Source organism: Oncorhynchus nerka, linkage group LG2 (genome assembly GCF_034236695.1).
Source record: "Oncorhynchus nerka isolate Pitt River linkage group LG2, Oner_Uvic_2.0, whole genome shotgun sequence".
Lineage (NCBI taxonomy): Eukaryota > Metazoa > Chordata > Actinopteri > Salmoniformes > Salmonidae > Oncorhynchus > Oncorhynchus nerka.
Genome location: NC_088397.1, coordinates 8,521,115 through 8,536,776, shown reverse-complemented (window position 1 = coordinate 8,536,776; position 15,662 = coordinate 8,521,115). Strand labels below are relative to the sequence as shown.

At 45.7% G+C, this 15,662-nt stretch overlaps 1 protein-coding gene across 1 annotated transcript in view; it reads right to left on the bottom strand.

Annotated features, from left to right (window-relative positions):
- Positions 1-5,577: 5,577 nt before the first annotated feature.
- Positions 5,578-15,662, bottom strand: part of LOC115120104 (immunoglobulin-like domain-containing receptor 2) — a 50,951-nt gene continuing 40,866 nt past the window's right edge. Inside the window, exons 8-12 of the mRNA XM_065020558.1 lie at positions 14,756-14,929; positions 14,382-14,510; positions 11,371-11,608; positions 9,991-10,882; positions 5,578-8,021 (exon numbers count right to left, since the gene is read on the bottom strand). Of these exons, the coding sequence (XP_064876630.1) occupies positions 7,986-8,021; positions 9,991-10,882; positions 11,371-11,608; positions 14,382-14,510; positions 14,756-14,929 (1,469 nt within the window). The 3' untranslated portion in view covers positions 5,578-7,985. The remainder of the gene's footprint in view (positions 8,022-9,990; positions 10,883-11,370; positions 11,609-14,381; positions 14,511-14,755; positions 14,930-15,662) is intronic.

Below are 15,662 nucleotides of genomic sequence, written 5' to 3'. Positions count from 1 at the left end.
GCCTAGACCCTGTAGCCTCCAGGGGACAGGAGGCCTAGTATGAAACCACTGGATGTTCCCAGTAGCCTAGACCCTAGCCTAGACCCTGTAGCCTACAACGGGTGAAGTTATCCAGGGGACAGGAGGCCTAGTATGAAACCACTGGATGTTCCCAGTAGCCTAGACCCTATAGCCTAGACCCTGTAGCCTACAACGGGTGAAGTTATCCAGGGGACAGGAGGCCTAGTATGAAACCACTGGATGTTCCCAGTAGCCTAGACCCTGTAGCCTACAACGGGTGAAGTTATCCAGGGGACAGGAGGCCTAGTATGAAACCACTGGATGTTCCCAATAGCCTAGACCCTATAGCCTAGACCCTGTAGCCTAGACCCTATAGCCTAGACCCTATAGCCTAGACCCTGTAGCCTACAACGGGTGAAGTTATCCAGGGGACAGGAGGCCTAGTATGAAACCACTGGATGTGACCAGTAGCCTAGACCCTGTAGCCTAGACCCTGTAGCCTACCATGGGTGAAGTTATCCAGGGAACAGGAGGCCTAGTATGAAACCACTGGATGTGACCAGTAGCCGAGACCCTATAGCCTAGACCCTGTAGCCTCCAGGGGACAGGAGGCCTAGTATGAAACCACTGGATGTGACCAGTAGCCTAGACCCTGTGCTGACACAAACGTTGCTGACTTTGTGACGGTTGTAGACGAGGGTGGAAATCCATTCAGTCCACATCACAATACTTCATTTGATGGAAATAATCACATTCTAGATGTTTGATGGCAAACAGTGTAGCAGCCTAACACCTGTAAACGAAGCAACCAGTGTAGCAGCCTAACACCTGTAAACTAAGCAAATAGTGTAGCAGCCTAACACCTGTAAACTAAGCAACCAGTGTAGCAGCCTAACACCTGTAAACTAAGCAACCAGTGTAGCAGCCTAACACCTGTATACTAAGCAACCAGTGTAGCAGCCTAACACCTGTAAACTAAGCAACCAGTGTAGCAGCCTAACACCTGTAAACTAAGCAAACAGTGTAGCAGCCTAACACCTGTAAACTAGGCAACCAGTGTAGCAGCCTAACACCTGTAAACTAAGCAAACAGTGTAGCAGCCTAACACCTGTAAACTAGGCAACCAGTGTAGCAGCCTAACACCTGTAAACTAGGCAACCAGTGTAGCAGCCTAACACCTGTAAACTAAGCAACCAGTGTAGCAGCCTAACACCTGTAAACTAAGCAAATAGTGTAGCAGCCTAACACCTGTAAACTAAGCAAACAGTGTAGCAGCCTAACCCCTGTAAACTAAGCAACCAGTGTAGCAGCCTAACACCTGTAAACTAAGCAACCAGTGTAGCAGCCTAACACCTGTAAACTAAGCAACCAGTGTAGCAGCCTAACACCTGTAAACTAAGCAAATAGTGTAGCAGCCTAACACCTGTAAACTAAGCAACCCGTGTAGCAGCCTAACACCTGTAAACTAAGCAAATAGTGTAGCAGCCAAACACCTGTAAACGAAGCAACCAGTGTAGCAGCCTAACACCTGTAAACTAAGCAACCAGTGTAGCAGCCTAACACCTGTAAACGAAGCAACCAGTGTAGCAGCCTAACACCTGTAAACGAAGCAACCAGTGTAGCAGCCAAACACCTGTAAACTAAGCAACCAGTGTAGCAGCCAAACACCTGTAAACTAAGCAACCATTGGCTTAGCATCTCTCTCCCTCCCCTTCTTTCTCTCTCCCCCCCTCCCCTTGTGTGTTATCTGGCACTGTCTTGTGTAGACCTCTTAGCAGTGTTTTAGTGCCCTGTGAACATAGTTTCCCAATGGACAAAGCATGCGACCCCAGAACATTACCATGTGAATGTAAAGCCTATAAAGCCCCACAGGCCTGGGGCCAACAGGTCTCAGAGCAGAGCCAGCGGCCCCCTGGTTCCCCCCAGCCTGGGGCCAACAGGTCTCAGAGCAGAGCCAGAGGCTCCCTGGTTCCCCCCAGGCCTGGGGCCAACAGGTCTCAGAGCAGAGCCAGCGGCTCCCTGGTTCCCCCCAGCCGGGGACCGACAGGCTGCTTGTTCAACTCTGAGGAGACAACAGGTCTCAGAGCAGAGCCAGCGGCTCCCTGGTTCCCCCCAGCCTGGGGCCAACAGGTCTCAGAGCAGAGCCAGCGGCCCCCTGGTTCCCCCCAGCCTGGGGCCAACAGGCTGCTTGTTCAACTCTGAGGAGACAACAGGACTTAGGGCAGAGCCAGCGGCCCCCTGGTTCCCCCCAGGCCTGGGGCCAACAGGTCTCAGAGCAGAGCCAGAGGCTCCCTGGTTCCCCCCAGGCCTGGGGCCAACAGGTCTCAGAGCAGAGCCAGCGGCCCCCTGGTTCCCCCCAGCCTGGGGACAACAGGTCTCAGAGCAGAGCCAGCGGCCCCCTGGTTCCCCCCAGCCGGCGACCGACAGGCTGCTTGTTCAACTCTGAGGAGACAACAGGACTTAGGGCAGAGCCAGGTTGCCCCAAAATGGCATCCTATATTCCCTATGTAGTGCACTACTTTTTGGGCTCTGGTCAAAAATAGTTTACTATGTAGGGAATAGGGTGCCATTTGCCCCAGTAAAAAGTAGTGTACTATATAGGAAGTAGGGTGCCATTTGAGACGCACTCCCTGTCTCTCACCCAGGCCAACCAACCACTCTCACTACACCACTTGGTAGTACTCATAGACAATGTCCACAAATGGAAGTGTGTGTGTGTTTTTGTGTGTGCATGCTTGCAAACGTCTGTGCTCTGTCTGTGTAGGTAAGGTATGTGGATGTAGGAATTCCTCTCCCATGAGCACACCCACTCTACTCTGCACCTGCCCAGCTTTACCACTGCTGGTTTCCTGCTATTGTATTCTCATCCACAGAGGATGACAGCAGTTACTCTATCTTTCCTACTCAGTACTCAGTTGTATCCTGTCCCTGGGTTTCCAATATGGACCAGATGTTATTATTTGTAATGGAAATAAAACCTCTGAAGCGGTTTGACTTCTTGGACCAGTTTCCTGGAACCAGTTTAGGCTTAGTCCTAGACTAAAAGCATGCTGCTTCTGTGTCCAGGAACCAGACCCCTTGTGTGCTACGGGTGTAACTGACATAGTTGTTATGATCTATCTGACATAGTTGTTGTTATCTATCTGATGACAGAGTTGTTGTTATCTATCTGACAGAGTTGTTATCTATCTGATATAGTTGTTTTTATCTAGCTGACATAGTTGTTGCTATCTATCTGGCATAGTTGTTGTTATCTATCTGGCATAGTTGTTGTTATCTAGCTGACATAGTTGTTGTTATCTAGCTGACATAGTTGTTGTTATCTATCTGGCATAGTTGTTGTTATCTAGCTGACATAGTTGTTGTTATCTAGCTGACATAGTTGTTGTTATCTATCTGACAGAGTTGTTGTTATCTAGCTGACAGAGTTGTTGTTATCTAGCTGACAGAGTTGTTGTTATCTGACAGAGTTGTTGTTATCTGACAGAGTTGTTGTTATCTAGCTGACAGAGTTGTTGTTATCTATCTGACGACAGAGTTGTTGTTATCTATCTGACAGAGTTGTTGTTATCTATATCTATCTGACAGAGTTGTTGTTATCTATCTGACAGAGTTGTTGTTATCTATCTGACAGAGTTGTTGTTATCTATCTGACAGAGTTGTTGTTATCTATCTGACAGAGTTGTTGTTATCTATCTGACAGAGTTGTTATCTATCTGACAGAGTTGTTATCTATCTGACAGAGTTGTTGTTATCTATCTGACAGAGTTGTTGTTATCTATCTGACAGAGTTGTTGTTATCTATCTGACAGAGTTGTTGTTATCTATCTGACAGAGTTGTTGTTATCTAGCTGACAGATTTGTTGTTATCTAGCTGACGACAGAGTTGTTGTTATCTAGCTGACAGAGTTGTTGTTATCTATCTGACGACAGAGTTGTTGTTATCTATCTGACAGAGTTGTTGTTATCTATCTGACAGAGTTGTTGTTATCTATCTGACAGAGTTGTTGTTATCTATCTGACAGAGTTGTTGTTATCTAGCTGACAGAGTTGTTGTTATCTAGCTGACAGTTGTTGTTATCTAGCCGACAGAGTTGTTGTTATTTGACAGAGTTGTTGTTATCTATCTGACAGAGTTGTTGTTATCTGACAGAGTTGTTGTTATCTGACAGAGTTGTTGTTATCTAGCTGACATAGTTGTTATCCAGCTGACATAGTTGTTATCTAGCTGACATAGTTGTTATCTAGCTGACATAGTTGTTATCTAGCTGACATAGTTGTTATCTAGCTGACATAGTTGTTATCCAGCTGACATAGTTGTTATCTAGCTGACATAGTTGTTATCCAGCTGACATAGTTGTTATCTAGCTGACATAGTTGTTATCTAGCTGACATAGTTGTTATCCAGCTGACATAGTTGTTATCTAGCTGACATAGTTGTTATCCAGCTGACATAGTTGTTATCCAGCTGACATAGTTGTTATCCAGCTGACATAGTTGTTATCCAGCTGACATAGTTGTTATCCAGCTGACATAGTTGTTATCCAGCTGACATAGTTGTTATCCAGCTGACATAGTTGTTATCTAGCTGACATAGTTGTTATCCAGCTGACATAGTTGTTATCCAGCTGACATAGTTGTTATCTAGCTGACATAGTTGTTATCCAGCTGACATAGTTGTTATCCAGCTGACATAGTTGTTATCCAGCTGACATAGTTGTTATCTAGCTGACATAGTTGTTATCTAGCTGACATAGTTGTTATCCAGCTGACATAGTTGTTATCTAGCTGACATAGTTGTTATCCAGCTGACATAGTTGTTATCCAGCTGACATAGTTGTTATCTAGCTGACATAGTTGTTATCTAGCTGACATAGTTGTTATCTAGCTGACATAGTTGTTATCTAGCTGACATAGTTGTTCTCTAGCTGACATAGTTGTTATCTAGCTGACATAGTTGTTATCTAGCTGACATAGTTGTTATCTAGCTGACATAGTTGTTATCTAGCTGACATAGTTGTTATCTAGCTGACATAGTTGTTATCTAGCTGACATAGTTGTTATCTAGCTGACAGAGTTGTTATCTAGCTGACATAGTTGTTATCTAGCTGACATAGTTGTTATCCAGCTGACATAGTTGTTATCCAGCTGACATAGTTGTTATCTAGCTGACATAGTTGTTATCCAGCTGACATAGTTGTTATCCAGCTGACATAGTTGTTATTATTGTTATTATCTATCTGACATATTTGTTGTTATCCTCTCATTGAAGTGATGTCATCACACCCCTCAGGCTAGCGTGTGTGTAAGCTCTGAGACTCTCAGGCCTAGGAAGGAGTTGCTCAACCACATTCCTCACATACAACCCTGAGCTGAGTGGTCAGCCCCTCCCCAACCTCCCAAGCCACATCATGAGTCGCCGGGCGGAAAACATCCAGCGCCTCAGACACAACAGAGAACATGTGTATCAGAAAACAGAACAACTAACTGACCCACTTATATTAAGACTTTCTAGAGCATTCATATAGTCTTCATAAGAACTACATTGTTGATTCACAAATAGTTTATAAGACATACCACAGTTTACAAGACATACTTTACTACAATGATTTACAAAACATACTTTACTACAGTGATTTATAAGACATACTTTACTACAGTGATTTATAAGGCATACTTTACTACAGTGATTTATAAGACATACTTTACTACAGTGATTTATAAGGCATACTTTACTACCATAAAAACACAACACAGTGGAGAAGATGTGTAGATTAATGAGACTTTATTGAATGAGATTGAAGCTGCCTGGTCAACAGTATTTGAGGTAAAGGCTGTGGTTAAACTGCGTCTCTGGAGTTAAATAATAAATAGTTCATTAGGCATTAGTTCGTAACGGATGGTAAGTGTTATTGCAAAAAGCCCCAGTTATGGTACAAGTTATTATAACAAGGTAACCTAAAGGAGAAATACAACTTAAGTGTTTATTTATTTTACCTTTATTTAACTAGGCAAGTCAGTTAAGAACAAATTCTTATTTTCAATGACGGCCTAGGAACAGTGGGTTAACTGCCTGTTCAGAACGACAGATTTGTACCTTGTCAGCTCGGGGATTTGAACTTGCAACCTTTCAGTTACTAGTCCAACACTCTAACCACTAGGCTACCCTGCCGCCGTTTAGTGTTCACCAACATGCACTTTCCAAGATACTGTCTGTTTTCAGACTGTGTGTGTGTGTGTGTGTGTGTGTGTGTGTGTGTGTGTGTGTGTGTGATTACCAGATCTCTTAGAGTAACAGTCAGTTGGTGATGATCATAAATAGACAAAGCCATTGTTGCCTGTCGCCTATGACTTCAACTCAGTGAAACAACGTCTCATTGACAGACAGGGAGCTGGGCTGTGAAACAACCATCTCATTGACACACAGGAACACGATGACATAGAACAAGCATAGAAAGAAAATAACATAGAAAAGCACAAAAGCTATGAACAATAAATACACTGAAAGAAGTGGAAAAAAACAACACTAAACATGAACAATTGTAACGAATCCTTCTACAAGTTTTGCAGGCGCGAGAAAGAGCTGTGGTAAGTTGACAGCCAGTATGTTTGCATGAAGGTCAGTGTGTGTGTGTATATGTGTGTGTGTGTGTGTGTGTGTGTGTGCTAATGAGTGGAGATAAAGTTGTGTGTTTAGCGGTTTACACAACAATGATAAGAAAACTAAACACACCTTGGTTATCTTAAACACACACAGACATACCCACAAGTGCTTTCAGTTACACTTGCACAATCATTTACTGCATTGTAATCACAACATGACTCAACACAGAGACAGGCAGAGTTGATAAACTATGTATAAAACTATTATAAACCAAATATAGTCTTCGAAGGATAGATGGCACATAATCACAACCCAGTACATTTACGTCATTTAGCAGACGCTCTTATCCAGAGCGACTTACAGGAGCGATTAGGGTTAAGTGCCTTGCTCAAGGGCACATCAACACATTTCTTTTCACCTAGTCGGCTCGAGGATTTGAACCACTGACCTTTCGCTCTTAACCGCTAGGCTACCTGCCGTCCCTAAAGTTCCAGTTTCTCTCCCCGGCTCTGTTAGTAGTACCCTCTAGTCCAAACTTACTGGGTATAACCCACATTGTATCATTGCATTAAACACAATGATTAAGAAACACTGTGTCCTCTATCCACAGAGTCAAGGCCAAGCAAGGCCAACAGGTGCTTTACAATGGCTCTGAAAAACACAATGGTACGGGGGATCCACACCATTCACACTACAGAATCCAAACGTTGTCTCAACGGCGGCCTTCCACCGTGACTGGGCAGTGTTGGTGGTGGTGCAGGCAGTGGCAGAAACTCCAGAGTGACATCATCATTCTGCGACTTCACAGAGAGAGCGTGCACTGTGTAGAGGTGGCAGTGACTGAAACTCCGGAATGACATCGTCATTCAGTGTGTGTTGTTAGTGAGAGAGGAGAATAGAATGGAGAAGACAGGGAGATGGAGAAACTATTCACTCTGACACACAAAAGAGCAGACAGGAATAAGCACCATACTTCGTCTCACACACACACACCAATACACACATCCACCAATACACACACACACAGTGCTATTTGTCCTGTGCATCCAGAGGTCTTTGTCACAGCTCTGAACATTACTCTTCTTCTTAGGTCATGGTGATTGATGTGTATCTGAAGCCTGATCAGACCGTCCCACGTCCTGTGCCATGGTCAGTCCAGTGGATGTACTGCCTGTCAGTCAGAGGTAGCCATTCCTTCTGCTGGTCACTGACCTCTCCATGGGGTTCTCTGCTTGCCCAGTGTGCTCTGAGAACCTCTCTCCTCCCCAGTGTGGGGTGATGGGGGGGTAGAGGATGATCCCCAGTGTGGGGTGATGGGGGGGGGGGGTAGAGGATGATTCCCAGTGTCTTCCCCAGTGTCTGTATGTGTCCTCTCCAGGCATCAAACTATGAGAGAATCTCTGCTAAGAAGAGTGCTCTGTTAAAAGAAAACAGCAAGAGAGCTTCACGTTAGTCACGTGTGTGCAGAGTGATGGAAGCTGTGCTTTGTGCTCATTTGGCCCAGTGTAACGGTGAAAAGACCCCGCTTGTCTCAGCCAAGCTCTGTCAGTTAGTTGGGAGAGGAGCAGCAAGCCAAGCTCTGTCAGTTAGTTGGGAGAGGAGCAGCAAGCCCAGCTCTGTCAGTTAGTTGGGAGAGGAGCAGCAAGCCCAGCTCTGTCAGTTAGTTGGGAGAGGAGCAGCAATCCCCAGCTCTGTCAGTTAGTTGGGAGAGGAGCAGCAAGCCCAGCTCTGTCAGTTAGTTGGCTGAGGGGCAGCAAGCCCAGCTCTGTCAGTTAGTTGGGAGAGGAGCAGCAAGCCCAGCTCTGTCAGTTAGTTGGGAGAGGAGCAGCAAGCCAAGCTCTGTCAGTTAGTTGGGAGAGGAGCAGCAAGCCCAGCTCTGTCAGTTAGTTGGGAGAGGAACAGCAAGCCAAGCTCTGTCAGTTAGTTGGGAGAGGAGCAGCAAGCCCAGCTCTGTCAGTTAGTTGGGAGAGGGACAGCAAGCCCAGCTCTGTCAGTTAGTTGGGAGAGGAGCAGCAAGCCAAGCTCTGTCAGTTAGTTGGGAGAGGAGCAGCAAGCCCAGCTCTGTCAGTTAGTTGGGAGAGGGACAGCAAGCCCAGCTCTGTCAGTTAGTTGGGAGAGGAGCAGCAAGCCCAGCTCTGTCAGTTAGTTGGGAGAGGAGCAGCAAGCCAAGCTCTGTCAGTTAGTTGGGAGAGGAGCAGCAAGCCCAGCTCTGTCAGTTAGTTGGGAGAGGAGCAGCAAGCCCAGCTCTGTCAGTTAGTTGGGAGAGGAGCAGCAAGCCCAGCTCTGTCAGTTAGTTGGGAGAAGGGCAGCAAGCCAAGCTGTGTCAGTTAGTTGGCTGAGGGGCAGCAAGCAAGCAGAATAAGAAGGACAAGTGAGGTCAGGCTCTGGGGTCACATTAGGGGCACAAAGGTTACAAAGAGATTTCACCTGGCTCTGCCATTTCAACTGAGGTAAAAAAAACTGTTAGAAAGCTGAACACAATGCTGGCATTAGCCAAGTAGTGGTAGTAGTAGTAGTAGTAGTAGTAGTTGTAGTAGTAGTAGTGGTAGTCAATATGTTAAGTTGAACAAATGTGATATCTAATCACCTGTGCCTTTTAATTGTAACTGATTGCAGACAAATGGAGTTAGATCCATAAAAGTCCATATAAACACAGTTGTAAACCATTAGATTAGAAAAACAAACCCAGGGAATAAGAACCCCCCAAAAAAAAAAAAAAAAAAAAAGATAGCAGAATGGAACGATATAAAAGGTAAGCAAAGTGGTTCAGGTTCAGATCTTGACGATAGTTTTCCAGCTTTTCATATTATGGTCTGATTCTGCTTATCTCTCTGGCTAAGAGGCACAGGTGCAATGACTTCTAAAACAGATTCCTTTCTCACCTGAGTCACAGTATATCTGTTAAGGTGAGCCTCCATACCTGAGAAAGATGAGCATAAGCTTATCTCTTGTCTTACCTTAAAGGGATACTTGGGGATTTTGGCAATGAAGCCCTTTATCTACTTCTCCAGTCAGATTAACTCATGGATACGAATTTTATGTCTCAGCATTCAGTAGTTTTGCAAACCAATGCTAACTAGCGTTGCTAGCAGTTACCATAGACGTCCAGTCATTGTGCTAAAGCTAGTTAGCATCTTCCTTCAAACTGCACGCAGAGACATAAAAACGGTATCCACAGGTTAATCTTACTCTGGGGAAGTAGATAAAGGGATTCATTGACAAAATCCTGAAGTATCTCTTTAAGCAGTCTTAGCTACAGTACTGTATGAGCATAGGGATATCTTTGCCCTAAATAAGTAGTCTCAACTATAGTACAGTATCTCTTCAGTGTATTTCTACTGTGGATGAAGTGAACCCATACTGGGTGTACCCTAAATGTAGCTCACCACTTTCCGGGGCTTATCCCGCTCCTCTCCGCTCTCCTGCTGTAGGGTATGGGCGTGGCTATGGGTGGAGCCTCCGTTGGAGGGGCGGGAAGAATGGGTGGAGGGGCGAGGGGAGGGGGAGGGGCGCTCAGCGGCTCTGAACCGCTCTAACGCAGTCTGGCAGTACGGGGGTAGAGAGTCTTCTCCCCGTGAGTCTAATACCAACTCCACCTCCCTGTTGCTAGGACAACGGCTATGGTGACGCTCGCCGCCACTGCCGCTGCTCTTCTTAGAGCCTTTAGAACCCTTAGAGGGCGTGTCTGAGGGCGTGTTCTCTTCGCCGCGCCCCCCTCCCTTGCCCCTATCACCTCCACTGTCACTGGCCCCACCCCGTCTGGTCTTGCGCTCCAAAAGAGTGCTCAGGAGTTCGTCATCGTAGTCCCGTCCCCGGGGGCTCTGGCGAGGAGGGGGAGGAGGGGCGGGGGGTTTAGGGGGGCGCTGCTCCAACTCGTTGTCCCATGTGCCCCGTCTCTTCTTGGGCGAGGGTGGCGGACTGCGTTGTCGGTTTCCCTGACGATCTCCATGGCAATCCTCTTGGCGATCTCGTTCTTGCCAAGTCTCTGCGCGGTCATCGCGATCTCTGTTGTCACGGTAATCACGTTTCGTCGTCTTGTCCCGGTAAGAAGGCGGACAGTATTCCCGATCTCGATCCCTATCCCGGTCACCTTCTCGTTCCCGCAGCTCCAGTCTCTCGTACTCCTGGTCGGTGTCTCTGATGTCCCTGACAGTGCGCTCCTCCCTGGGGCCTCTCTGTCTGTAGCACTGGGAAAACTCCTCCAGCTCATCCAGAGAGCCTGACTTCCCACCCAGGAGGAAGGCCTTACGCTGCAGGTGCTCTGAACGAGGGTTCCACCTGGACATAACATCTCATTAGGAACTTAGAACATGCAGAACACACACACACACACACAACCCCTATGAAGACACACACACACACACACACACACAACCCCTATGAAGACACACACACACACACACACACACACACAACCCCTATGAAGACACACACACACACACACACAACCCCTATGAAGACACACACACACATACACACACACACACACACACAACCCCTATGAAGACACACACACACACACATACACACACACAACCCCTATGAAGACACACACACACAACCCCTATGAAGACACACACACACAACCCCTATGAAGACACACACACACACACAACCCCTATGAAGACACACACACACACACACACACACACATACACACACACAACCCCTATGAAGACACACACACACAACCCCTATGAAGACACACACACACACAACCCCCACTCCCCTCCACACACAGTCAGTCTAAAGGCGTTTCAGGAAACCTGCTGTTATTATCATGATGATGGTCCTCCTCAATGCTGCGGTTGCGGCGGTGCTGGTAGCGTGTGGGGCGACGGGTCTGAGAGGAGGACGAGGGATGATGGAGGTCAGGGATGTCTTCCAGGTCACGGTCGTGGTCAGGGATGGCTGGCAGGGCATTCTTCTGTATCTGGCGGTAAGACTGACGGAAACCCCCTGTATCCACCTCATGGAGAGAACTGAGCTCTGAGATACTGCAGGCTGAGGAAGAGGAGAGGGAAGGGGGAGGAGGAGGAGAGAGGAGGGGTGGAGACATGAGTACGTTTCTGTATTTATGATACTATGAATCACAGTGTTAGTACCACAGTGACTAGGCCTAAGATAAGATGCCAGGTGAATGAAGAATCCAGTGGACATGCACAGAACATAGAGAGAGAGGAAGTCCTAGATGAAAAACCTCTAAAACAAACAGACACATTACAATAGGTCTTCTTTTACAGACTGTCTTTGACACACAAGGCCAACACATCCAATCGGAGAAAGAAAACAATCTACCAGCAGTTGATGAGGATTGGAGGAATTGGAGGAATTTATCATTAGATGAGGATCAACAAGGTGGTGATGTACGGATAGCGTGAGACTGGCTCAACAAAATGAGGAAGAATCAGCTGGGTTGTCTTTATGAAGTAGGAAGAATCAGGTGTGTTGTCTTTAGGAAGTAGGATGAATCAGGTGTGTTGTCTTTATGAAGTAGGATGAATCAGGTGTGTTGTCTTTATGAAGTAGGATGAATCAGGTGTGTTGTCTTTAGGAAGTAGGATGAATCAGGTGTGTTGTCTTTATGAAGTAGGATGAATCAGGTGTGTTGTCTTTATGAAGTAGGATGAATCAGGTGTGTTGTCTTTATGAAGTAGGATGAATCAGGTGTGTTGTCTTTATGAAGTAGGAAGAATCAGGTGTGTTGTCTTTATGAAGTAGGAGGAATCAGGTGTGTTGTCTTTATGAAGTAGGATGAATCAGGTGTGTTGTCTTTAGGAAGTAGGAGGAATCAGGTGTGTTGTCTTTATAAAGTAGGAAGAATCAGGTGTGTTGTCTTTATGAAGTAGGAAGAATCAGGCGTGTTGTCTTTAAGAAGTAGGAAGAATCAGGTGTGTTGTCTTTATGAAGTAGGAGGAATCAGGTGTGTTGTCTTTATGAAGTAGGAGGAATCAGGTGTGTTGTCTTTATGAAGTAGGAAGAATCAGGTGTGTTGTCTTTATGAAGTAGGAAGAATCAGGTGTGTTGTCTTTATGAAGTAGGATGAATCAGGTGTGTTGTCTTTATGAAGTAGGAGGAATCAGGTGTGTTGTCTTTATGAAGTAGGAGGAATCAGGTGTGTTGTCTTTATGAAGTAGGATGAATCAGGTGTGTTGTCTTTATGAAGTAGGATGAATCAGGTGTGTTGTCTTTATGAAGTAGGAGGAATCAGGTGTGTTGTCTTTATGAAGTAGGAGGAATCAGGTGTGTTGTCTTTATGAAGTAGGATGAATCAGGTGTGTTGTCTTTATGAAGTAGGATGAATCAGGTGTGTTGTCTTTATGAAGTAGGAGGAATCAGGTGTGTTGTCTTTATGAAGTAGGAGGAATCAGGTGTGTTGTCTTTATGAAGTAGGAGGAATCAGGTGTGTTGTCTTTATGAAGTAGGATGAATCAGGTGTGTTGTCTTTATGAAGTAGGATGAATCAGGTGTGTTGTCTTTATGAAGTAGGAAGAATCAGGCGTGTTGTCTTTAAGAAGTAGGATGAATCAGGTGTGTTGTCTTTATGAAGTAGGATGAATCAGGTGTGTTGTCTTTATGAAGTAGGAGGAATCAGGTGTGTTGTCTTTATGAAGTAGGAGGAATCAGGTGTGTTGTCTTTATGAAGTAGGATGAATCAGGTGTGTTGTCTTTATGAAGTAGGATGAATCAGGTGTGTTGTCTTTATGAAGTAGGAGGAATCAGGTGTGTTGTCTTTATGAAGTAGGATGAATCAGGTGTGTTGTCTTTATGAAGTAGGATGAATCAGGTGTGTTGTCTTTATGAAGTAGGATGAATCAGGTGTGTTGTCTTTATGAAGTAGGATGAATCAGGTGTGTTGTCTTTATGAAGTAGGAAGAATCAGGTGTGTTGTCTTTATGAAGTAGGATGAATCAGGTGTGTTGTCTTTATGAAGTAGGATGAATCAGGTGTGTTGTCTTTATGATTTCAAATCAAACACATTTTATTGGTCACATATTTAGCAGATGTTATTGCGGGTGTAGCGAAATGCTTGTGCAGTTGCAGGAGAAGAGGAGCACTGTTGAAGCCAGGATTTCAGAGAGTAGTGTGTTGGCAGAGGTTATTTCAGAATGGATTTCAGAGAGTAGTGTGTAGGCAGAGGTTATTTCAGAATGGATTTCAGAGAGTAGTGTGTAGGCAGAGGTTATTTCAGAATGGATTTCATGCAGATTATAGCTAGAGTATAAAAAGCATGTTGACACTGTCCAACACAGGGGTTGTCTGTCTGTAGGGCTTACAGCCATGAGTCAGGTTGATTTCAGAGTGGATTTGATTTCACAGAGGATGTCAGAGTGTAGTAGATTATAAGTCCTGCTGAGTCTACACAGGGTAGGGTAACTATCTGTCTGTCTGTAGGGCTTACAGTCATGACACATGCAGAAGTGGATTTCAGACGGAGTAGAGTATAGGGTGTATAGAGTGTCTGTCTGTCTGTCTGTCTGTCTGTCTGTCTGTCTGTCTGTCTGTCTGTCTGTCTGTCTGTCTGTCTGTCTGTCTGTCTGTCTGTCTGTCTGTCTGTCTGTCTGTCTGTCTGTCTGTCTGTCTGTCTGTCTGTCTGTCTGTCTGTCTGTCTGTCTGTCTGTCTGTCTGTCTGTCTGTCTGTCTGTCTGTCTGTCTGTCTGTCTGTCTGTCTGTCTGTCTGTCTGTCTTACAGTCATGACACATGCAGAAGTGGATTTCAGACGGAGTAGAGTATAGGGTGTATAGAGTCTGCTGTCTGTCTGTCTGTCGGGCTTACAGTCGTGGCTCTGGGACTTGGCCGGGTGGAAAAGAGCCAGCTGTTTCTCTACGTGCTGCAACACCTTCAGAGAGTCCTGACCCAGAGAGGACTGATCCAGAGTAGACTGCAGCCGGTACACAGGCCGCACTGAGACGTATATGAGACAACAAACACTTGTCAGGCAGGAGAGGAGAGACAGGCCTCACTACGACAAACTGTTGGGACTCTGTATGAGCTTTCCACACACGTTCAACAAGGTGAAGAAATGGCTGTTCAACTATATCAGTATGTTTCTTATATTGCTGCTTTAAATTAAGTTAAAAATGAAAAGGCAGTTTGTTAACGTTTAAAACATCAGAACATCAATAGACAACACCAGACCCAGTACCCACCTCCAGCTGCACTGTTCTCTGACACAGAGGGGGGAGCGGACATCATCGTGGTGTCCACCAGGGAGGGGGGAGCGATGGGGACCATGGCCGGGACCCCAGGTACGTAGTAGGGTGGATAGACAGCGATCTGGGGGGACGAGGCCCTGCTCCTCAACCCCTTTCCTGCCTCGTACACTACATAGAGAGAGAACAGAGAGATAGAAGACACAGAAAGTACTGGAGAGGAACATTCATCACTTCAGGTATTCCAGACTCCACAGGTAATACTGGAGGAGGAACATTCATCACTTCAGGTATTCCAGACTCCACAGGTAATACTGGAGATGGAATATTAATCACTTCAGGTATTCCAGACTCCACAGGTAATACTGGAGGAGGAACATTCATCACTTCAGGTATTCCAGACTCCACAGGTAATACTGGAGGAGGAACATTCATCACTTCAGGTATTCCAGACTCCACAGGTAATACTGGAGATGGAACATTAATCACTTCAGGTATTCCAGACTGGAGGAGGAACATTCATCACTTCAGGTATTCCAGACTCCACAGGTAATACTGGAGATGGAACATTAATCACTTCAGGTATTCCAGACTCCACAGGTAATACTGGAGGAGGAACATTCATCACTTCAGGTATTCCAGACTCCACAGGTAATACTTCAGGTATTCCAGACTCCACAGGTAATACTGGAGGAGGAACATTCATCACTTTAGGTATTCCAGACTCCGCAGGTAATACTGGAGGTGGAACATTCATCACTTCAGGTATTCCAGACTCCACAGGTAATACTGGAGGAGGAACATTCATCACTTCAGGTATTCCAGACTCCACAGGTAATACTGGAGGTGGAACATTCATCACTTCAGGTATTCCAGACTCCACAGGTAATACTGGAGGAGGAAC